The sequence below is a fragment of the Mesoplodon densirostris genome, chromosome 2 (assembly GCF_025265405.1).
Source record: "Mesoplodon densirostris isolate mMesDen1 chromosome 2, mMesDen1 primary haplotype, whole genome shotgun sequence".
Classification (NCBI taxonomy): Eukaryota; Metazoa; Chordata; class Mammalia; order Artiodactyla; family Ziphiidae; genus Mesoplodon; species Mesoplodon densirostris.
Window position 1 is genome coordinate 38,350,597 of NC_082662.1, and position 25,002 is coordinate 38,375,598.

Below are 25,002 nucleotides of genomic sequence, written 5' to 3' on the forward strand. Positions count from 1 at the left end.
GTCTGTGTTGGGTCTTCTTTGCTGCACGCAGGCTTTCTCTAGTTGTGGCGAGTGGGCGCTACCCTTGGTTATGGTGCACAGGCTTCCATTGCGGTGGCTTCTCTCGTTGCAGAGCACAGGCTCTAGGCGCGCGGGCTTCAGTAGTTGTGGCACGTGGGCTCAGTAGTGTGGTTCGCGGGCTCTAGAGCACAGACTCAGTAGTTGTGGCGCACGGGCTTAGTTGCTCTGCGGCATGTGTGATCTTCCCGGACCAGGGCTCGAACCCGTGTCCCCTGCATTGGCAGGCGGATTCTTAACCACTGAGCCACCAGGGAAGCCCTGACTAGTTGTTTTTTTGACCCAAGATGGCTCTGTGGAAGGAGCTCCATCCTAACAAGGGAATATTTAATACTCTAAAGAGTCAGAAGTGGGAGCTGGAGGGGAGAAAAAGGTGAGTAGGAAGGATGTGAGTATCCATTTAAACAAAACAAAACACCAACTAAAATAAAAAATCCTCGGGCTTCCCTGGTGGCGCAGTGGTTAAGAGTCTGCCTGCCGATGCAGGGGACACGGGTTCGTGCCCTGGTCCGGGAAGATCCCACATGCCGCAGAGCGGCTACGCCCATGAGCCATGGCTGCTGAGCCTGCATGTCTGGAGCCTGTGCTCCACAACGGGAGAGCCCACAACAGTGAGAGGCCCGCGTACCACACACACACACAAAAAAATAATAATCCTCAAGCAACCCAGGAGGCATGGGAGATGGAAAAGAGGCCATTCCAAGGACTAAAACTATCATGCACAGGCCATTAAAAAAAAAGATTCTTCCTTGGGACTCCCATGGTGGTCCAGTGGTAAAGAATCCACCTTCCAATGCAGGGGATGCGGGTTCAATCTCTGGTCGGGGAACTGAGATCCCACATGCCGCGGGGCAACTAAGCACGTGCACCACAACTACTGAGCCTGCGTGCCTCAACTAGAGAGCCGCATGCCGCAAACTACAGAGCCCACACGCTCTGGAGCCCACGCACCACAACTACAGAGAGAAAACCTGCACACCACAACTAGAGAGAAGCCCACACGCCGCAACAAAAGATCCCATGTACCGCAACTAAGACCTGACGCAGCCAAAAAATAAATAAAATAAAATAAAATAAATATTAAAAAGAAAAAGATTCTTCCCAAATGCCAAAACTTTAGTAAACTGCCAAAAAGGAATTTTAGCACTTTATGGCATTCCAGAGCCTTCTTTATCTCTGTTCTTCTAGAAGGTTAAAGCTTGTTGGAAAGCAGCAAAAGGCCAAAGCCACAGCACCTCTGTGGTGCGGGCTAGAGATGGGTAGAAACAGTTTTAGGTTTTTTTTGGCTGCATCATGCGGCATGTGGGATCCCAGTTCCCTGACCAGGGATCGAACCCATGCCCCCTGCAGTGGAAGTGTGGAGTCTCAACCACTGGACCACCAGGGAAGTCCTAGTATTAGTTTGTTTTTTGGCTCAGACTCAGGATACACTCAGTGGGTGGGCATTAAGGGACCTTCCAGCACTTTCCAATTTGCCCTCTGCCTGAGGAAAAGCAGTCCAGTCAGCGGTTAGGGTGACTCCTGCTCCTAGGGGAAAATTCACCCCAAGAGAAGTGTAAGGAAGTATAGAAAGCCTCAGACACAGAGGCTTCTGAGATATAGCAGGCTTACAACTGGCTACTAGTTTGTCACTGAAAAGTCTCATTTCTTTTTTCAAAGTGGGAGAAAGGGGATGCTTCCTACTCAGTAGTTTAAGAGTAGTAGCATGCTCTGGAGTTAGGCTAGGGGTAAACATAGTCAGCAAACAAGAAACCGCCAACAGGAACTCCAGCAGCCATAATTAGAGAGTACTAAATGGCTATTTTGGAATCTGGGACACAAGTTGGAACCATTTCTGGAAGGAAGAATCTGGAATGACTGAGGTCAGATTTCTACAGCAATGGATAGCCTGGGTTCTCCTTATGTTTAACAGGTTTGATTAAGGTCTCAAGAACCTCCCATATTGCTTTATTGCTTGTCTCATCCAGTTTGTGTGTAACTCCCTCTGAGACAAATAAACCACCACTAGAAATTCTGCAGATGTGATAGGGAAAAAGTGGGTTGATTGATGGGAAGCTGGGGGTTCTTCTGAAGCTCTTGTTCAGTAGTGGATCTGTGAAAGGCTTTGAGACGACAAAATGCTTAGTGAGTGTGAAATCTTTTCTACCACTTGTTTCTTCAACTGTTTCCTATGATCACTGTTGCAGTCACAAGTCACCTAGCAAGGCTGAGGTACTTTGGAAAAATTTTAAGCCAATTTAGCTTTCCTCTTGTCCAGGAAGAACTCCAACGTTAAGGATTTTACAGGTAGTATGTGTGTTTGCTCAGGCTGGAGGGGAAGGACAGACACTACCATATCAAACAAGCCCCCCTCCAGGTCGCCAATCCACAGTAAAGACTTTGCCTTTTCTCCTCAGTTCTTAAAGCAGGAGGGGAGGTGACTTCCTATACAGCTCATGAAAAGACCTGGCCCCAGTGCCAGAACTACAGTTTCTGAATCCTACTTTTAACTCTCAGCTTGGTATAAGGACTCTGCTGTGCCGATGCCTGGCTGTGTTCTCTAACATGCTGCTCAGAGATGGCTAAGATTAATGGGCTTTTGGTCCTCACTTCTTGGTAGTGTCAAATTTTAAGCAAAGCTGCAGGCCTTGAGAAATTACCCCAAGAACCCTAATGCTTCAGTGGAGAGGAGGCCATGAGAAAAACAGATGCCTATTGTAAGATCACTGCCAAGATACTGTAACATATGACAGGAGGAAGAAGCCCTCACCTGGGAAGCAGGAGTACCTCCAAATTCTCATTCCTCCTCTGGCTTTAGTTAGGACTTTCTTCAGTTTATTCCAGGAGAGAAGGGAACTCACATAAATCTAATGTCTAATACAGCTCAGTCACTACACAAAGCACTTTATATTCATTATGTAACTTAATCCTTTTAGCAAACCTGCAGCAATGCTGGCATTTATTCGAATTTTTACAAAGAAAAGTGGGGCTCACAGAAGTTAAGCAATGTGCCCAAGCCTACACAGTGGTAAGTGACTCTCCACGGTTTCACGGGCTTCTGCCTCAGCTGTTGACTGGCAGTGTTTGGTAAGGAGCCATGAAACTTCTTAGTTAACTCTGAGGACAGGCAGGTTCTTCTCTGGGGATTAGCTGGCAGGCTTTCTAAACTTACTCATAACCTTGGGGGAGAAAAGAGTAAGGAACTGGAGATACACGTAGCTTTTTTAGGCATGTGACTAAAGGTCTGCTTTAGGCCAACCCACTGCTTCAGCCCAAAGATTATGGCTGAGTTGCCTGTATCTCTCCAGATGCCAGAGCTCCTAATGGCCCAGGAGGCCCTGGTCCAGGTGTTCCTCTAGATGAAGAACATTTTTTTTTTTTTTTTTTTTTGCGGTACGCGGGCCTCTCACTGTTGTGGCCTCTCCCGTTGTGGAGCACAGGCTCCGGACGCGCAGCCTTAGCGGCCATGGCCCACAGGCCCAGCTGCTCCATCATGTATTATTTTTAATGAGATATTTCAGGCATATGGAAAAGTCCAGAGAATATACAGAACACCTGTGTACCCACCAAAAAACAATACAAAAATAAAGTATTTTTCTTTATTTCACATTTCCCTCCTTCTCCTCCCAGAGGTAACTACTATTTGACTCTGGTATTTATTGTTCTTAAGCATTTTTACTACATATATTAGTAGATAATATATAGTATTCTTTTTCAAAGTTTAAAAATTTTATATAAATGCTATCATTCTCTATGTATCCTTCTGCAACTTGCTTTTTTCCCCTTCAACATCACATTTGTGAGATTTATCCAGGTTAATTCATGTAATGAGATACAATACTTGAAGAAACATCTGACTTTCTTCCTGTCTCTGGTCACTCTTGCTCTTGGGTCCTCTAGATTAAAATGTACTGGCTCCAATGAGCAGGCTGAACATTTCTTCCTTTTAGTTCTATGTGTCTCCCTTTACTATATAAAGGTTTAGTAGTGAAAAATGTCTTCCTCCTCAGAAATCTAATTATATTCCCTAAGCAGAGGCTAAGAAAAAGGGCTTGGGGGGAATAAAAGTAAAGATGTAGCAATATTATTTTTAAAAATTTATTATTATTATTTTTGGCCGTGCTGCGCGTGGCTTGCGGGATCTTAGTTACCTGACCAGGGATTGAACCCAGGCCCACGGCAGTGGAAGTGTGGAGTCCTAACCACTGGAAAGCCAGGGAATTCCCAAGATGTAACAATCTTAAAAGAAATAAGCTGTAGTAGTCTAAGAAGATGGGCTTAGTGGAGCGGCTGGGCCCGTGAGCCATGGCCACTGAGCCTACGCGTCCGGAGCCTGCACGTCCGGAGCCTGTGCTCCGCAACAGGAGAGGCCACAACAGTGAGAGGCCTGCGTACCGCCAAAAAAAAAAAAAAAAAAAAAAAAGAAGATGGGCTTAGTGCAAATGGTTCCAAGTAGGGAATGAATCAAAAGTCCGAAGGAGCCCCTTAAGTCCAGGGGATCTTGCCAAAGTTTTATAATTTGTTTTTTTTTAAAGTGTGACTGAAGAAACATGGACAGAATTCTTTGAACAATTATGATCTTTTTTCAACTCTAACTGCCACAGACTTAATTTTATGTTTAAGGGAGTTCACTTTTATACTCAGCCTACCCATTTGTCAGTATTTTGTTTCATTACTTACTTGGCTATATTACGTCTTCGAGTAGAATTTTCCAGAGGGTTCATGGGTGACAAATCTCCTGAGCCTTGGAGTATTTCTGATGATTTTATATTTCAACCATATAGGATTCTTAGGTCACAACTGTTTTCCTTCCAAATTTTCTAAATGTTGTTTCACTGTCTTCTGGCCTTAAATGTTGTCACAGAAAACTATGAGGCCAGCCTGGTTTTCTCTCTTCTATGTGCCTTGATGTTTTTTTCTTTCAGTTCTATGTGCCTTGAGATTTTGCAAAAGTGGTGTTTGCCATTTCTCCTTTGGATCGTCCATGCCCCTATTCCTTATGCTGGTCAAATCTTGGTGTTCTCTTTGGATCTGACCTAAATTTCATTGTGTCTGGCAGATATTCTTTAGTCTGTGTATGGGTACATGGCAGTTATCTAGTTTTATTATAGATGAAGCTTCCTCTTCTGGTTTTGTTTGTTTTCATTTTGGTGAGTTTGAAGGAGTAAAGCACTTACTTCATGACTTTTTCTAGAAGTTGACAGGGCTCTTTTGACTGATAGTCAGTTACAGTAGGAGGGCTTAAATTAGGGATCTCTATTTTTCATTCAGTAAATACTTACAAGGTATCTAGTATATAAAAAGTACAGTACTGGGGGGACTTCCCTGGTGGTCCAGTGGTAAAGAATCCGCCCTCCAATGCAGGGGATGCGGGTTCAATCCCTGGTCGGGGAACTAATATCCCACATGTTGTGGGGCAACTAGGCCTGCATGCCGCAACTACTGAGCTCACGTGCCTCAATGAGAGAGCCCACGTGCCGCAAACTACAGAGTCCACGTGCCCTGAAGCCCACACGCCACAACTAGAGAGAGAAAACCTGCATCCACGACTAGAGAGAGGCCTGCACGCCACCGCAACTAGAAAGAGGCCTGCGCATCGAGGCAACGACAGATCCTGTGTGCTGCAACTAAGACCCGATGCAGCCAAAAAAAAAAATACAGTACTGGGAGTTAAGGGATACAAAGACATATGAGGAGTATTTCTGTATTCAAGGAATTTACAGTCTAGTTGAGGAAAAAAGAAAGATGCAGTAAGTGTCACATGAGCATAAGTAAAGTGATGGGCGCACAGGGAACAGAGAGGTGGGAGAGATAATTTCTGGCTAGGAAAATTCAAGAAAACTGCATGAAGCAGTTAGAATACATATGGGACCTTGGAAGATGGGCAGGATTTCTACAGGTAAAGATCTCTAAAGAGAGGCAATTCAGGCACAGTGAATGTCAGGGATAAAGGGGAGTGGAAAAGTAAGGGGCTCAGTGGGTAGGGCAGTGAGTTGAGTGTCGGTAAAGAGGACACTCAGGGTAACAATGAGAAGCAGCAATACTGTATCTTGTTTGGCTTTGAGGGCTGCACTTGCTGCCTGCAGAAAGCACGGAAAATCCAGGTGAAATCCTGGTTCCCCAGCCTGCCTGCCTGTGAAGGTGCTACCCTAGACTGCCGCTTGGGTCATTCACCTTGGACTAGGAGGAAATGCAGGAGATGTCAATCAGGACCAGAGGACCAAAGATGCAGAACACAGGATTGACACTGAAGCCTCGACAATGAAGTTTTCACTACCCTTTCGATTGCTGAACATCAGCTGTCATATAAATTGGAAGTGGTAGAAAATCAGAAAGACAGGCAGGAGGCTTCTCTGCATCATCTTGCCTACACCTTCCCCAAGTCGGTCCTATTAGCATCCTTTAAGCCCTGAGGACCTTGGGCGGGTGTCCAAGCCGCTATCCAGAAAGTCTTAGCAGCTCACCAATGCTGGCAGAGACAAGCAGACTAAGAATATGAGAAACTCCTTTCTAGACAAATTCATGCTCCTACTGTGCCATTTAGTCCAGATGTAATAGCATCAGGGTAATCAAGTCTCACATGACTGCAATTTAATCACCTTTCCTAAATTTACTATAAGTAATTAAAACTAAATGACCCGGGGCTTCCCTGGTGGCACAGTGGTTAAGAATCCGCCTGCCAATGCAGGAGACACGGGTTCAAGCCCTGGTCCGGGAAGATCCCACATGCCGCGGAGCAACTAAGCCCTCAAGCCACAACTACTGAGCCTGTGTGCCACAACTACTGAGGTCCACACGCCTAGAGTCCGTGCTCCCAACAAGAGAAGTCACCACAACGAGAAGCCTGCACACCACAATGAAGAAAAGTAGCCCCTGCTCTCCGCAACCAGAGAAAAGCCCGTGCACAGCAATGAAGACCCAATGCAGCCAAAAATAAAATTAAAAAAAACAAAGCAAAACTAAACTAAATGACCCAAAAATAATGGGAAAAATTTCATATGGGATGCAAGATGTCTCATCTTATCACCAGAAGCTAACATGCAGGGTTGGGTAGTCTCTAATGGCCTTCCTAGTCATTAGTCCCATGTGGGCTGCCTATAGCTTCACCTAAACTTTTTTAGTTGGAAAAACAGCAGCAGCCACCATCTAAACCTTTACTGTTTCCCCAGCTAGAAATCTTATTAGGCTGTCCAAGATTATACCTCCCCCAAAACAGCAACTGACTCTGGGATATTATGCTAGGTCTTTCTATGAACTTCTCTCATATAAATAAGCTGGAGTTCCTTACAGAGCCTTAGTTTCCTTACCAAGTCTGCTCATGTCAATTCAGGACACTAACAGTGGGCTTTAGAGAGCTGCTCCTTTGTCTGTCCACCCACAGGAGGGGAGGGAGAGGTTACCAATTAGAGCAAACAAGAAAGTTATGGCACTGTCTTCCTTGGAAGGTCTGAGGCAAGATGAGACAGAGTGGAAGTTACAAAGCCTCATGAGCTACTCTAGAACCAGGTGATCAAATGGATAAAGGAGAGTGTAGTTCTGGTTTTTAAGAGAATGGTGACATCTGTCAGTCTTACATAGGAATCTGGAATGGGATATGGAGTAGCACAGGAACAATAAGGAAAAAGTCTGGATTGCCACGATTTATTCATTGTAAAAATGCAGAAATTGAGCTGGATGATTTCTAAGGCCCCATCTCATTCTAACATTCCAGGACCCAGTGTTGGAGCTAGATCATGAGAAACATGAGAAACTCTGAAGTTGAAACTTTATTCTAAAACGGAATCAAGAAGAAATAGATAACTCGAACAGACCAATCACTAGAAATGAAATAGAATCTGTAATTAAAAAAAGCTCCCTACAAACAAAAGTCCAGGACCAGATGGCTTCACTGGGGAATTGTACCAAATGTACAAAGCAGAACTTAAACCGATCCTTCTCAACTTCTTCCAAAAGACTGAAACTTTATTCTAAAGGTAATGGGGATTCTTCAAAAGTTTTTGAATAGAACATGGATATGATCAGAGATGTTCTTTAGGACGACAACACTGGCAACATGTCACCTCAGTGAGATGAGATAAAGTACTGAAGAAGATGATAATGATAACAGCTAACATTCTCTGTGCCAAGCACTGTTCTCAGTGCTTTATGTCTATTAGCTCACTTAGTATTCCCAATAAACCTATGAGGCAACCCAGTTTTTACCCTATTTTATAATGAGAAAATCAGGCTCAAAGAGGTAAAGCCAATCCCCTAAGTGACTAGTAAGTGACAGACCCAGGATTCGGTCTGGCAGTCTGACCCCAAAGCTCATGCTCTAATCCATAGGACCAATGCTGGAAGGGTGGATTTGGAAGAGAAAGAAAAATGGAGACAGGAAAATAAGTTAGAGTTCAGGAAGAGGTCTCTGGGTCTGACCTCTTTTCCGAACCTCTACTCACAAACTGGCTACCAGCTACCTCCACACACCTGGATGTCCTACAGGTACTTCCAATCCCATGTGCCCCACACAAGCCTTATCTCCCCACAGATCTGCTCCTCCCTCACCCTTCCTCATCTCAGTGAGCACACCACCATCTACCCTGTTTTCCCAACTAGAAACCTGGGCTTCACCGACCAACTGTCCTCTCCCTTGTCCCTTACATTCCTTCCTTGCTCGTTCCTTGTCAGTCTCCTTAGATTCCTTTTCTTATGTCTAAAATTACTGATGTTCTCCAAGGTTTTGCCTTGGTTTCTTTTCTTTCAATGCCACACACTGTTCCTGGGTGGTCTCAGCTGTATCCATGGATTTGGTTACCACCTCCATGCCCACCGCCCCCAACCTGTACTTCAAGCACAGGCTTGTTTCCCGAACTCCAGTCCTATACAGCAAGTGCTCCATGTCAGGCTGCCTGCCACGAGCTCAACTTGTCACAGATGGAACGTGTCATTTCTCTGCTTCCCACCCTGCAAATCTTGCTTCTTCTCCACTGATTTCTATCTTAGTGACTGGCACACCAGAAACCTTATTGCTCCAGCAAGAAATCTAAGAATTTTCCTTAATTTCTCTCTCTTTCACCTCACATACCCAGGCAGTCAACATGCTTTATAGTTTTTACCACCCTGTTACTTCTCCTCTCCATCTCCACTGCTATTGCGTTAGTTAAGGACCTCTTCCATTTCACCAGGATTATTTCAGTAGTCTTCCTGCTTCCGTATTTACCCTCTACAGATCGTCCTTCTCACCACAGCCAAAATGATCTTCATAAAATGGGAATTTAATCATGCTATTCCTTTTCTTTAAACTCTTAAATTACCACTACCCATTAAACTCCTTAGAGGATAGTCCATGATTTGGCTTTTGTCCATTTATATGGCCTTGTCTCCTGTCATATCCATTTCTTTCTGAATTCTATATTGTGGTCATTATGAATTGCTTACCATTCTTTCATGTAACAAATATTTATTGAGTTCCCATAGGCCTTCAGGATATAACAGTGAAACGGAAAGATAAGGTACTTACCATTCTCAAACTAACATCTTCTTGTGATAGACAGGTAAACAAGATAAGGCAAGTCAGTGATAATGTTATAATGAAGAAAATAAGATGTAACAGGGAATGCTGGGACAGGTTACTTCTGAGAGGATAGTGAGCAGAGCCTCTTTTTAAGTGGTGAAATCTGAGCTAACATCAAAATGAGGAGCTGTTTCTGAAATAAGATATGCTCTCTCACACTTTATATTCTTGATGTCTCTAGAACATTCCTTTCTCCAGCCTGGGGGGTTCTACTCATTTTTCAAGATTCAGTTCAAGGGTCATTTCCTTAATTAAGTCTTCTCTGACCCTTTCCTCTTCTGTGACCATACAGATTTCTATCACAGCACTTGTAGCTTCTTGTTGCATATAGCTTATGAGTTCCTTGAGGGAAGAGATTGAGCCTTATGTAGTTTTCTGTCTTCAGTTGCCTACTACATTCTTCAGCATAGAGTGAGTCCTTAAGTGTTTGATGAAACGGTGAAATACTTGAGACAGGTTCCTATTATCAGTGCTGTGCTGGAGCCAGCTCGTCCTGCTTGGGAGAGCTGACTGGTAGCGTCTCTTCCCAACTCAGTGTTCACTGATATCACTGGTCATAGGGGGAAACTTTGTATCATGGGAATTGGCAAATGCTACGAATCAGGCCACTTATTTTTTCCTTTGGAGAACTGGTTGTTAACAATTTATCAGCACACCACTGGTAGCAGTGTACCAGAAAAATTTCTGGCTTTTTTTTTTTTTGCAATTAAAGTTATACATGCATGAAGTTTAAAGCAAATTGTTCTGATGGTTTTATTACGAAAAATAGTAGTCCCCTGTTCCCTCAACTCATTTCCTTCTTCCCAGAGACAACTCTTTGACTTCTTTTTGCTGAGTATTTCAGTATTTACTTCCATGTCTATAGATAATAGCATGCTTACATTACATCTTAATTTTTCAGTTTTAAGCACTGTCAATAGACATCCCACAATGGAAGATGAGGATTTAGCTTTCCTTTCTCCCCACCACTGATCCCTTTTCCCCTTCCTACCCTTCATCCTTTCAATATAGCTATAGCATAATTTTGGTCAGTGCTCAGTGTTTATTATAACTATGTTAATTCTATTTCATAGTTGAGCCACATAGCAACTCTGATGCCTTCTCCTTTCTTGTACAACTTTTTAAAAAACAGAGTTAATAACGGTTTTGTTTTTGTTAGTGTTCTATGTTATTACTAATTCAAACCTAACTTTCAGCCAGTTGTCTAAATTTTTCAAGATGTTTATATATATCTGGCATTTTATCAGTTTCTTCTTCCTAAATAAGTGTTTCCTGAATTCCACTCTGGACTAACTGCTCCCTTTATGCTTCATGCATAGCAGTCACCCTTGGATCTGCCTTCACCATCACCCCATGGATTCTTTTTGCCTTATTCTGAGTTGGATCTCTTGTTTCTCATCTATCTCCTTTTGGTTTACTTTTCATTTTGGTGGGACACACCTTTTCATGTCTGAAAATGTCTTTATTCTACTGTCACACTTCATTAACACTTACCTTGAGTACGGAATTCTAGGTTGAAATTAATTTTCCTTCAGAATTTTGAAGGCATTGTTCTATTATCTCCTAGTTTTCATTGTTGCTACTGGTAAGTCCAAAGCCATTCCGGTTCCTGATTAGTTGTATATGACCTATTATTTTCCCTTTGTAAGTTGGGAGCATGCTTTGTCTCTGACGTTCTGAAGTTTCACAACGATGTGGGTTTATTTTTAGCATTGGGCTGGACCCTTAGTAGGCCCTTTCATTCTGTAAATTCGTATCTTTCAGTTCTGGGACATTTTCTTTCTTTTTTTAAATTTTACTTATTATTTTTGGCTGCATTGGGTCTTCATTGCTGCATGTGGGCTTTCCCTAGTTGCGGCCAGTGGGGGCTACTATTTGTTGCAGTGCGTGGGCTTCTCATTGTGGTGGCTTCTCTAGTTGTGGACCACGGGCTCTAGGTGCACGGGCTTCAGTAGTTGTGGCATGTGGCTTCAGTAGTTGTGGCTCACAGGTTCTAGAATGCAGGTTCAGTAGTTGTGCACAGGCTTAGTTGCTCCACGGCATGTGGGATCTTCCCAGACCAGGGCTCGAACCTGTGTCCCCTGCGTTGGCAGACAGATTCTTAACCACTGAGCCACAGGGAAGCCCTGGGATATTTTCTTATATTATTTCTTAAACAATTTCCTTCTCTGATTTCTCAGCTCTCTTTTTATGGAACTGGTATTCAGATGTTAGACATCCTAGACTAGTCCTCTAATTTTCTATCATTTCTCTTCTATGTTCCATCTCTTTATATATTTGTTCTACTTTTTGTGAAATCTCAAATTTACCTTCCAATTCTTTTATTGAGGTTTCCCTTTTTGTTATCACATATATTTTTTTTTTTGCAGTATGCAGGCCTCTCACTGTTGTGGCCTCTCCCCTTGCGGAGCACAAGCTCCGGACGCACAGGCTCAGTGGCCATGGCTCACGGGCCCAGCCGCTCCACGGCATGTGGGATCCTCCCGGACCGGGCCACGAACCCGTGTCCCCTGCATTGGCAGGCGGACTCTCAACCACTGCGCCACCAGGGAAGCCCTGTTATCATATTTTAAATTTCCTAGAGTTTGTTTTTTGTTCTTTGAAATGACAGGTTGTTTGAAAGCATCGTTCTCTCCCTGCAGAGTCTCTATCTCTTTTTAAGTTGCTTTTTTCTATCTGATTTGGTCTCTATCTTTCATGATAGAGGCTTTCTTTAGATCTCTGGTAATCTTTGATTATCTCTTCATATTTAGGAAAGGATTCTAAAACAGCACGTGAATGGAATTTGCCATCCATAATTTTCACTATAGCATGATTTGACTGGGCCGTTGGAAATCTCTCATGTAAATAAATTCAGGTTCTTCTTCTTGGGCTGGTCAAATTCACCAGAAAAGATTCTTTCAAACTCCTGACAGAAGGCTCTAGGCCTCTTTGCCAGGGTTCTGGGAGTCGTCAGGAAGTAGGCTTAGGGGAGGACAGGTCTTGGTGGCCAATAACCCCAATGGTCTCCAACTTTCCTGGTTTTTTATTACAGTACTTTTCATTTCCACCCTGTCTACTGTCTTCCATCAGCCACTCTTCCTAAAGAGCAAAGGCTTAACCTTTAGTTCTATCCCTATGTACTGCCTCTCCCCAAAATGCTTCGCTTAATCCCTCAAGGGCAGCTGTGAGAGGTAGTTCAGCTTTCACTGGCCTCAGTCTTCCCCTATCCTTCTCTCCTATCAGTTCCCGGACAGAGAAATCAACAGACGTCAGAGCTAGAATCTATCTCAGGCTGATCTAGCTTAGTGGTGTTTTTTTGGGTTTTTTTTTGGCTGCACTACACAGCTTGTAGGATCTTAGTTCCCTGACCAGGGACTGAACCTGGGCCCCGGGAGCAATAGCACAGAGTCCTAACCACTGGACCACCAGGGAATTCCCTAGCCTAGTGATTTTTAAAATTTGTTTTATAGCTCGGTTTTCACATTCTATAGGAAGGATAAGTGTCCCTTCCCCACTGTATTCCAAACAACTGTGCTTTTACCAGTTTTAAATAATGAGTTTCTGCTTAAGATTTATCTTAAGAAAAAGTTTCCTTTCTAAAAAGTCTGAAAACCATTTGTAATATCTTTCCTCTCTTCCACCACTAATGTTTGCATTTTATACAAGGAAAAAACCTGAGGTCCATACAGAGGAAGAATCTTATTAAGCATCATTCAAGTCTTACTCCAAGTTCAGGCTGTTCATAAACTAAGATTTTAGGGCATTCTAAAGCATCTTAAAATGGGGAAAGATTCTCTATAACTTGTAACAGAGAAGCTCTCCCTCAAAAATGGAAAGTGGCTTATATGCCCAGTCCTCCTAGGCCTCTGCTTTCTTCAGGGCTGCTGTGGGATGCTGAGATGGGGGAAGGTGACCCTTAGACAGTGGCACAGTGTCATTCCAGTCCTGCTAGTGGCTCACGACTGTGGCCATCCCATCATGTAGAATATCAAAGCAAGAGAAGGCAGCTTCTCCCAGGACTACAATTGTCATAAGTATGAGAAGACTGATGGAAATGCTTTCAGAGACCATATTAAATATTATGGAGCCAAAACCAAGGCCTAGGCACTATTCCTTTTTTCATCCTTTCCCCTTTCTTCCTCTCCCCAAGCTGACGCCTTTCCTAGGCTGGATTGGCCTCCAAAGCCTCCCAGAGATACCAGGGGCCTTGCCTCAAGTGCGTACAAGGGGAAACATACCCTTCCTCCACGGTAACTGAGTTCATGAGAAGGGAACTGGTGACAGTCACTCTATCTCTTATGACACAGGATGAACCAATGACTGAGTGCTTAATGGATGACTTCTCTCCAACCTGTGTATCTGGCCCAATGAGGCTGTCAACTCCAACCTGCAAAAGGCAAATATAAGTATAAAAACTTGTCCACCCATCTCAACCAACTGCAAACCAACCCTCCAGATCCCTTGAGCTGGGTCTAATGGGATCTTTCCCTAGAGACACTTTAGCAAGAGGGATCATCATCAGTATTTCTCAGGGCCACAAGGTCACATAATATCTCTGAGACCAACTCAAACTTACACACTCATGCACTTGTATGTAGACGTGCTCTCCTGAAGACAGTGCTCAAATCAGGGTAAGAAGAGGGATAGAGATGGAAAGCTCCTGTGTCTGAGTCCAAAGACTATATAACGGACCTTCCTTACAGGGTTTGTGTGGCTGGGCTCAGCACCTGTCCAGGCAATCTTCTTGAGTGCCTGGGCTGGAAGGTAAGATTTTATAACCAGAACTCAGTTTGGGATTTCCCTGGGGCCAACGAGGTTCAGGGCTTGACCTAAGGAGAAGCTGGGAGAAGCTGGTTTGGGGAGAAGCCCCAAACCAGCTTCTCAAGGACAAGCCTCAGTGTACCCAGACACTGTCCCATAACTGCCCTGTCCAAGCTAGCACTTACCAGGTGTTTGCTGACAATCTGGGCTGATGAATGGACCAGTGATTCTTCCGGACAGATAACGGGTAGCAATTTGGACACCTTGAGGAAAGAGGTTTGGTCAATAAAGACAGACCAGAAAACACCTGAAAGCACCTTAAGTAGAACCCTGTGTCCAGCAGAGATGTGGGGAGTTTTCAGCCACAGCTTCCTGTCTGGATGAGGCAGGCTGATGCATTTCCCCTAGGACAGGGATTGTTTACAAAGCAGCTTCTAGATAATCTTATCCTCAGTTTCCTAGCTGAGACTCTCCTCCCTGAAAGTAATGCCACCTCCCTCAGCTGGGAGGCTGTGAGACAAGCCTTTGAGATACCCAGGCAGCACTTGGGAGAGGAGGCCTAAAGAGAGCAAGGAGCTTCCTGAGGCCTGACCACAGTCATCCTAGGTTCCTGCTCACCTCCTGGACCACAGTAGTCATGCATGAGGTGAGGATGGGAGTAATGTTAGACAACTCCACAATCAGGACAGACCCTGAGAAGGCATCCATGTTCTTCACCAGGCAAAATAAAATGCTGAAGGGGAAATTCACACTATTCTCTTTCCAGTATGAGAAAACTGAAAATGTTATGGGTATGGAATGTTTTATCTCTGGACCCATTAGGAAGGCACAGATAGTGTGTCTATCTGTGATTCTCCAGCATGGGCAGAATGCTGGTCAGAGCACTGTGTGTGGTAGTAACACTAGCTGAGGGAGGCCTTGCTAGACTGGCTACAATGGAGATGTGAAGGCTAATCCCTCAGTTCCTATCCCTGGGATCTCCGCTATTACACTTCAGCCTAGGCCATTCAGGCCTGTCTGATGCACAGCCCCTACTGACACTTCAGAGGATACTTCTCTGGCCTCAGGTTATCTGTAGACTTGCTTTCAGACCAGTCGGACAGACTCTAGTCATAGAATTGAAGAAAGAGAACTAAAAGTCAAATTAAGGAAGCTTTCTATACCTTTAACCCTAAATTGGGGCTAACTTTACCCAGGACTGCCCTGAGCAAACATGGGACTAGTTGTGGTTTCTCATAAACTCTCTAGCTTGGATTCCCTTGGATTTAACCAATCCAGGTTGAGGCCAGATTGAGGTCTGGGGCTGGGACCACATCTACCACATGGTGTGGGTCCTGAAGATTCTTGAGTCAGGTTTTCTTCAGGGATTCAATCCCAATCCCAGTGTTCCCTTCCTCCTGTGCCTGCTATACAATAAAGAGCTCCTGCACACACTCGGCCTCTCATTGGCCCCCTTTTTCACCCCTTGCCTTAACTAAAACCTGGCCTGCCTTTAGGGCACTGCTTCCCCTTCAATAGAAGCTACTCATTCTTCATATCTCACAAACCTCAGGATTAAAAGGGTGGATTGGCAAGACTCCTCATGCTCTAATGCTGTTTTCCAGACACTTCTCTCTCATGGGCATTCCTTCCTTGATGCTTTGCCATCTGGCTACTCTATACTCTGCTCCTTTGCCTCCTTAAGAAAGCTTCCTCTGTGTGCCTATGTTTACGTCATCACAGTAATGATTACACAGTATTTATCTGCTTGTTTATGAAGTGCTGTAGATATCCCCATGCTGAGCAGAACAGAAGAAAGCTGTTCAACCCACAGGCCAGAAGTTAAGCCTTCTTGGAGATCTTGGTCTTTCTTTGGAGCCACAGAGGCTCTGCCTCTATGGACCAGACCCCTCACTTCCCCTTTTGTTGTACTTGGGTACCCCAATGGTTTCTCCTGACACGCCAGGTCTTGTTCAACCTTTGGAATGAGAGGGATTCTGAACAAGTCACTGTGTATCTAATGAAGAAATAAGACAAAAGGCTCAGTCTGTTCCTGGGACAGGAACTCCCACGATTTCCCTTCTAAACCCATCCTCTCACCTGTCTGTTGGCTTCCATGTAGAGTCCTAGGGTGCTCACTCGAGAGCAGAGCCCCTCTTTCATGATGTGGACGTAACAGCGCACCTGTGACCTGGACAAATCTTCCCAGCTGTCTCCTTGACAGGCATTCCAGCAGGCATCATAGGGAGCAAAGGTCAGCGTATTGGCTTCTTTTATAAAACTGTAAATATCTTCAAAACAAATACCCAAACCGAGCAAGTACATGAGAGACATGACAGAGAGGATACAGAATCAGTCAAGTTTTGAAAGAGGGTACAGCTCAAACCTCTTCCCTCGCAATGCACCCATGCAGCATGGACCCTGGGGAAATTCCACTAAAACCTGAAAGCCTAAATCAAATTAAAAGAGGCAATGTGCTTTCCTGTACATCTGAAATACTGTATGATATAAAAATGCTTAAAAAGAGGTCCTATAAGCAAGTTTGACTGACAATCAAGCACTACTATGGAAAATAAAATAGATGACTCTTGTACACCATGGGGTAGCAGAAGCAACTGTCCAGGCTTTAGTGACCAGCCATGTTGGCTTTGTGCTGCTAGCCTCCATTATCATATCAGATAGTTGTGCTATGAGAGAAATAGCACAGGACTTGGGCTTCAGTTTTTCAACTCGTACAACAATCATTTGAAATCTTTTATTTTATGGTAAGAAAACTGGGGCTCAGAAGACTAAATAACCTGCCTTAGGTCATAGAGCTAATAAATGGCAGAGCAAAATTTCAAACCCAGGTCTGAGATGCTAAGCCCTGATATCTTAACCATCATGTTATACTGTCTCCATTTATTCCTTTGATAAGTACATTTTTTGGAACATCTACTATGAGCCCAGGACTGGGCCAGGGACCAGGCAAGGATATGAGAGCAAACAAGACTGACCTCGTCCCTACATCCTGGAAAGGTGATAGTCTGTTGGCTCTGGTTGGACTGTCATTATACAGCCCTTCACCTTTCTTCCCTTGACAGGAGAGGCTGAGTTTAGCCAGGAGTGGGGCTCCCAGAGCCTAGAGAATAGGGGAACTGAGAAGTGGTGCGCAGAGTTCAAAGTCAAAAAGGTCTAGAGAGGAACACAGCCAAACCAGAGCTGTTAACCAGAGAATGGACCTGAGGCATGATTAGCCTGTCCTTGAAGAGCACAGTGACAAGATTTGCTTGAGCAAGCCCACCCAGAGCTCAGGGAGTGGCGTCAGCTAGCCTGTCCTAACTGTTGGCTAGATGAAAACCTGCTGCCTTGAGACAGGCATCTTGGGCTGGGCTAAGTTGCCCAGCCATTCTTCCAAAGGTATTGTTACCCCTACCTTACTGCACCAACTCAAGCACTGACCTAAGGACTTCAGCTCCTTTTTCTTTAGATCCTCTTCTTTTTCCTCTTGTCCTTGTTGTGATGAAGCTGAGGAGAACTGTTTTCTTACTAGGTATGGAATCAGTTCACTCCGGATGGAAGTGATTGACCTAGGAAGAAAGAGTGGTCAAATATGAGAAATCTGACTATCTGGATCCAATCAGAATCAAAGACTGTGCATCCAAGGAAAAGCTAAATTCCTTCCTGTCATGCCACCTTGGGACTGATAGAGATTAGAAATGACAAGGATTTGGCAGTTCTGGAGAAGCAGAGGACGTACATTCTCTATCAGCTTCAGGCTGGAGGTGGGAGGATAGTGTACTGAGTCTGAGACGCCCTTTCCCTGATCTATGCAGAAAATAGTCTTTTACAAGACTTATCTACAAAGTGTGTGCCTGCATGTTTGTATGTGTGTGCACGTGTGTGTATCTTAACATGGTGCTTTGACTATTAACTGGCAATAACCCATGAGAAGGTAGAATGCTCTGGCCTTTTGAAAAAAAGTTATTTAAAAAAACATAAAACATTTTCTGTAAAGGTCTTGCATATTTTCTCTAAGATTAATCTGGAGTATCTTAGTTTTTTTGTTGTTATAAATGGTGCCTTTTAAATAATTATTTTCTTCTTCTTTTTGGTCAATACAAACTCAATTCACTGTATTTTGATCTTGTAGCCAATTGCCTTGATAAACAATCTTAATACTGATATTTTATCTGTAGATTCTGGCAATCATACCAACTATGTAAACAACAATTTTCTTTCTTCCTTTCTAATCCTTATTTTTCATTATCTTACCATATTGGCTAAGACCTCCAATATACTAACGCTGAATAGAAGTACTAATAGTCATCCATTTTTTTTAACTTCATAACTCCATTCATTTTATTCACTTGACCGCTGTATGAACAGATACACCTGAAATTTAAGACAAGAGCTTATACAGAGACCTGTTCTTTTTATAGGCATTAGCTCAGAATATATGTGGTTAAGATGACATAGAAAAAAGTTTAAATGTGAATTTAGGACTGAGTTAAGGAGGTGCATACTCAGTCTCATATCTGGACATGCTTCAGATACCTCCTTAATGTCTATCTCCAAGACTGAAATGACTCTGTACCTCTTTGAAGACAACAGACCATTCTATCATCTCTTCATTGATGACCAGGCCTTGACCATATGGAATAGTGGTGACAAACTCTCCTACTTTAACCAGCAGCCCAAGACCAGCAGGAAAATTCACAGCACTCTGGATATCCTATCATGTTACACGGTTCTGTTTTTCATCTAAGGATATGTGGTCTCCAGCACTGTTGGTAAATTGGACTTTCCTCAAAAACGGATGCAGCTCCAGATGCCATCAGGTGATCAATGCGGGTCCTGCTTCTGGAGGGCATTTATCTTTCTTCACCATCTCTGCTTCAGATACCAGAGGAACTGCTCGCCTTTCAAATCATCAGATACAAATAGCGCCACCCAGGTCCAGCCAAAATGCAGCAATAACCACATCATTCCTTGAGCCAGGGAGCTGTCCATAGTGGCCATCTGATAGAGCGATGGGAACTGGTCTTTAACACTCAGGATGGGATCAAAAGGACCATACGTGACCTGTGGGCTTCTGTAGAGCTCCAGAACTGTTCCAATCTCGGCTGAAAATGCCAATGCAGTTCCTGTAACAATGGCCACAGATTTTCTCTGTCCCTGGAAGTTGTAGTTAGGGAGAGTCTGATTTCCTCCAGAGAGCCCAAACAGGGCACTTTCCAAGGTCCTTTGGTCACTGGGAAAGGCATTGTAGAGGTTGAAACCCAAGGACAGATTGGGGAGCAGATGGGAGTCCTTATTGATTTCCTCAATGGCCAAGAGAAATGCCGGGACGTATTGGTAGTTCTTCCAAAGCCACCTGGTCACACAGAAATCCACGGGTGAGGACAGGCGAAACTTGAGGCTGGTTTCAACTCAAACTTGAACTCCAGAGATAACTTGTCTTTAAGTTCATCCAGGGCTTTGAAGACTCTAAGACCTTAGAGCAGGGTTTCCAAACCCGGGCACTATAGATAATGCTTTGTCACGGGTGCTGTTCAGTGCGGTGTAGGCCGTCCAGCAGCATCCGTGGCCTCCACACACTAGATGCCACTAGCAGCCCCTCCCATTTGTAACAACAGAAACAATGCCTCCGCAGGTGACTAAAAGTCCCCTGGGGGCAAAGTCACACCAGTGAAAGGATGGGGAGAGGGGGAACTCTGAGGAGGGGACGGCGGCACCCAGAGCTAGGAGGAAACCGAGGCTCCAGGCCAACCAGTGGGGTGAGCCTGAGGCCCCAGGGCTGGAAACACGGCTCGCGGAAAAGGGGGAGGAATGCCGGAGCCTGTGATGGGGGTGCCCCAGACCCACACCCTTCCCTAGACTCCTACGGGAGCCCCGGGACTGCCCGCCGCTCAGAGTCCTGACCCTCACACTGAGGCCTAACATACCATGTGAACCCAGCCCCCCGTGGAGAAAACTTTACACAGCGCAGTGAGCCACCCCGCGAGTCCTCCAGTCATCCTTACTTATTCTTGATTTTAAAGGGAATTCTTCTATTTTATCATTTACTGAACTTTTTTTTTTTTTTTTTTTTTTTTTTTTTTTGCGGTACATGGGCCTCTCACTGTTGTGGCCTCTCCCGTTGCGGGGCACAGGCTCTGGACACGCAGGCTCAGCGGCCATGGCCCACGAGACCAGCCGCTCCGCGGCATGTGGGATCTTCCCGGACCGGGGCACGAACCCGCGTCCCCTGCATCGGCAGGCAGACTCTCAACCACTGCGCCACCAGGGAAGTCCCTATTTTATCATTTAGACTGATGATTGTTACAGTTTTTTTTCCCTATCATCAAAGCCACCATTTATTGACTGTCCTCTATGTGTAGATATTGGGCTTCATGCTTTATAGCCAATACCTGGCACATGTTATTGGTTTTATAAATACCCTTTATCAGGTTAAGGAACTTCTCTTTTATTCCTAACTTGCTAAGAGCTTTCATCAATTAATGGGTACTGACTTTTACTAAAAAAATTTTTTTCTTACATCTATGGAGCTCACTGTATTTTTTTTCTCCTTTATTCTGTTATGGTAATGGATTAAAACATTTTCTGACACTAACAGGTTGAATAACACTTTTCAAAGACTATATACACAATTTCTACTCTACACTCCCTCACAGTAGAGGAATTACAGGTGATTCTTCTATTTTTATGCAAATTATCAAATTTTACAACTTTAGGCTCTTCTTTAAGTTTCTTGTCTTTCATTTTCTCACAGCTTCTACGGTACTACTCTCCTAGTTTGATTCAGACTTCGCAAATTTAAAATTCATTCTGATGACTAAGTATTTCCCACACAGATTTCAACTTCCCTTCTACTTAAGAGTGGGCTCCCTCACATTATTAACAGTTGTATTTATTTACCAATGGCTATCAAAGAATTTCCACAACAAAGTTAACTTCAATTTACTTTCATGAAATCAGATCAGTCTAGGACACCACTTACAGAAAGAAAATCGGACCAAAGATCAATGTGTAGAAGAACCTCCAGAAGGCAAAAACATTCCTGTACTATATCATTCAGATACAAGCAGTAAGCAACCTTGGTCAAGAGCTTCGGAGCTCTCTTTCATTTGGCCTCGTTGGGTCCCTGGAGGCATGGTGCTTCCTCATGGGTATCGAGCCAGGATGCTGGGTCTAAATGACCAAGAATCTGTAACGGGGAAGAAGGAACCTGATCCTTAGTACAGTGAGTATGCTTCTGATTCATACTTAGCAAAGGAAATGAAAGACTACCATATGATTTTTAGTTTTCTCTCTCATACTGTGATCTTGTTAGAATTTTAAATCACTAGTTAATTAATTTAGCATTTAATAAGACTGTAGTAATATGCCAGTCACTGTTCTGTGCCTTGGAAATATACTGTTTCTGCTCTCAAAGAATTCATAATCCAGTGGAAAGTAGCCTGATTATGCATTTAAGGAGAAGAGTAGGAGATGAGGCTGATTAAGGAGGCAATAGAGCCAGATCATGAAAGCCTTCTGTGGCAGTCTATAGACAGTTTGGACTGAGACAAGCCAGTGGTTAGTTTTTAAGCAGGAAAGCGACATGATCAGTTTTATTTCTTAGGAAGGTAATTCTGATAACAGTGAAAATAGGCTTGGAATAAGGAGAATGAGCACAGAGAGACCAGTTACAAGACTCTGAAAGATGAGATAATGTGGCCTGAGAGAGGGGTTAATGTATAAGCAGCCCTATAAACCTGACTGCTGCTTCATACTTCCCACCCTCTCTCTCAGCCCCTATTCAAAGAAGCTCTGCAGGCTGATACAGGACCACACAGATGGAGTGTAGGTAGGAAGGCAAGACAGAGGTGGAGGCTGAGGAGGGTAAGCAAAATTAGGAACCCTGGAGCTACACAGTTCATGGTTTTTGTCATTTTTAAAAGATCAAGTCAAACATCTTTGAAGAATTCTGTGTAAGCTGGAAGCTCTTGTATTGAATTTCAATGTGCTTTTTCTACTGATCCTTTGATGGAGATTAAAAATTTCCATATAAATTCAAAGAACGAAATAACACTCTTAGCTTTTTTCTCCCCTTTTAATGCTCCTAACCAGTGTGGGTAGCAAATGTTCCTTGGTCCCCTCTGGTGGAAAACAAGTCAGTTCCCTTTGAAGAAATGACAAAGCATGGACAGCTGGGGGATTTCGGAGCCATGATATTTACACTATAGGCCAAACAGAACTGTCACTGCAAGAGGCAAGCAAACAAGCCTTGGCACAGAGCCCTTTTAGGCAGAACCCTTTAAGGAAACCAGACAAGGATCTGAGGAGAGGACCTGAAGCAGTCCTGCCAGGTCCCACCTGCCTCTGCTGGGGCTCAGCAATCAGGTCAATTCTCATAATGCGGTTGGCCTAGCAGCACAATGGAGGACAAAATTACTCTTCCTGCATTGTACTCAAACTAGACGTAGCTCAAAGCTGTGCCAAGAAGTGGGACAGGCCACTGTGACCCACTGTGAGCATCCTGACCTTGGGGCTGAAGACCAGCAGCTGGATACACTGCTCTGGGCCTCGGCAACCTCACTTTCTCCCTTCCCTCTCATACACAGCCTTCCCAGAAACACCTGCCTCATGTCATAAAATTATAAGCTCCTAAGAAATAAGAAATCACAAAGGAGAACAACAGATTTGACTATCAGATGCAAACAAATAACTCCACCAAGTAAAAAAGACAAAATAATTGTTACATACAGGACAAAAGATTAATATTTTTAATAGGTAAATAGATATAAATGTTCAAAAAAATATAAAAATATTTTAAAGAAATAAATATTAAAAAAAAGATGCAGGGCTTCCCCGGTGGCGCAGTGGTTGAGAGTCCGCCTGCCGATGCAGGGGACACGGGTTTGTGCCCCGGTTCGGGAAGATCCCACATGCCGCGGAGCGGCTGGGTCCATGGGCCATGGCCGCTGAGCCTGCGCGTCTGGAGCCTGTGCTCCACAACGGGAGAGGCCACAACAGTGAGAGGCCCGCGTACCCCCCCCCCCACACACAAACACACACACACACACACACACACACACACACACAAATAAATAAATAAAAATTAAAAAAGATTCAATTTCTCTCACAGATTAGCAGATTTAAAATAATTCTCATTAGTGATAAGGGTGCTTCTCATACAATGTATAAACTGGTAAAATTTTTTCTGAAAAGTAACTGGCAATACATAACAAAGGTCTTGAAGACATTCATATTATTTTATCCTATAATTCTATTTCTATAAATCTATCTTAAGGAAAATACATCATGCTCAATAAATATTTGCTGAATAAACAAAATAATTAGACAATAAAAAAGGATCTTTGAACAAAAAGGTATTCTTCTTAATGTTAAAAAATAGACAACGACCAAATATCCAACAATGGAAGAACAATCAAACACATATATAATAGAATAGCATATAGGCAAAACTCTGATCATAAAGAATTTTTTAATGACACAGGAAAATGCTCATGAAATAATACTGAATAAAGAAAGCAGAAAGCAGAGAGGGCAGACAGCAGAAGCAAGAACTACAATCCTGCAGTCTGTGGAACAAAAACCACATTCACAGAAAGACAGACAAGATGAAAAGGCAGAGGGCTATGTACCAGATGAAGGAACAAGATAAAACCCCAGAAAAACAACTAAATGAAGTGGAGATAGGCAACCTTCCAGAAAAAGAATTCAGAATAATGATAGTGAAGATGATCCAGGACCTCGGAGAAAGAATGGAGGCAAAGATTGAGAAGATGCAAGAAATGTTTAACAAAGACCTAGAAGAATTAAAGAACAAACAAACAGAGATGAACAATACAATAACTGAAATGAAAAATACACTAGAAGGAATCAATAGCAGAATAACTGAGGCAGAAGAACGGATAAGTGACCTGGAAGACAGAATGGTGGAATTCACTACTGCGGAACAGAATAAAGAAAAAAGAATGAAAAGAAATGAAGACAGCCCAAGAGACCTCTGGGACAACATTAAGTGCAACAATATTTGCATTATAGGGGTCCCAGAAGGAGAAGAGAGAGAGAAAGGACCCAAGAAAATATTTGAAGAGATTATAGTCAAAAACTTCCCTAACACGGGAAAGGAAATAGCCACCCAAGTCCAGGAAGTGCAGAGAGTCCCAGGCAGGTTAAACCCAAGGAGAAATATGCTGAGACACATAGTAATCAAATTGACAAAAATTAAAGACAAAGAAAAATTATTGAAAGCAACAAGGGAAAAACGACAAATAACATACAAGGGAACTCCCATAAGGTTAACAGCTAATTTCTCAGCAAAAACTCTACAAGCCAGAAGGGAGTGGCATGACATATTTAAAGTGATGAAAGGGAAGAACCTACAACCAAGATTACTCTACCTGGCAAGGATCTCATTCAGATTTGATGGAGAAATCAAAAGCTTTACTGACAAGCAAAAGTTAAGAGAATTCAGCACCACCAAACCAGCTGTACAACAAATGCTAAAGGAACTTCTCTAAGTGGGAAACACAAGAGAAGAAAAGGGCCTACAAAAACAAACCCAAAACAATTAAGAAAATGGTAGCAGGGACATACATATTGATAATTACCTTAAATGTGAATGGATTAAATGCTCCAACCAAAAGACACAGGCTTGCTGAATGGATACAAAAACAAGACCCATATATATGCTGTCT

General features: G+C 43.5%; 1 protein-coding gene across 2 annotated transcripts in view; it reads right to left on the reverse strand.

Annotated features, from left to right (window-relative positions):
* EIF2B3 (eukaryotic translation initiation factor 2B subunit gamma) overlaps positions 1 to 25,002 on the reverse strand; it is a 146,343-nt gene that overhangs the window by 9,435 nt on the left and 111,906 nt on the right. For both annotated transcript variants that reach the window (XM_060083102.1, XM_060083095.1), the window contains exons 7-10: positions 17,753 to 17,880; positions 16,412 to 16,602; positions 14,518 to 14,595; positions 13,810 to 13,958 (exon numbers count right to left, since the gene is read on the reverse strand). In XM_060083102.1, the coding sequence (XP_059939085.1) occupies positions 13,810 to 13,958; positions 14,518 to 14,595; positions 16,412 to 16,602; positions 17,753 to 17,880 (546 nt within the window). The remainder of the gene's footprint in view (positions 1 to 13,809; positions 13,959 to 14,517; positions 14,596 to 16,411; positions 16,603 to 17,752; positions 17,881 to 25,002) is intronic.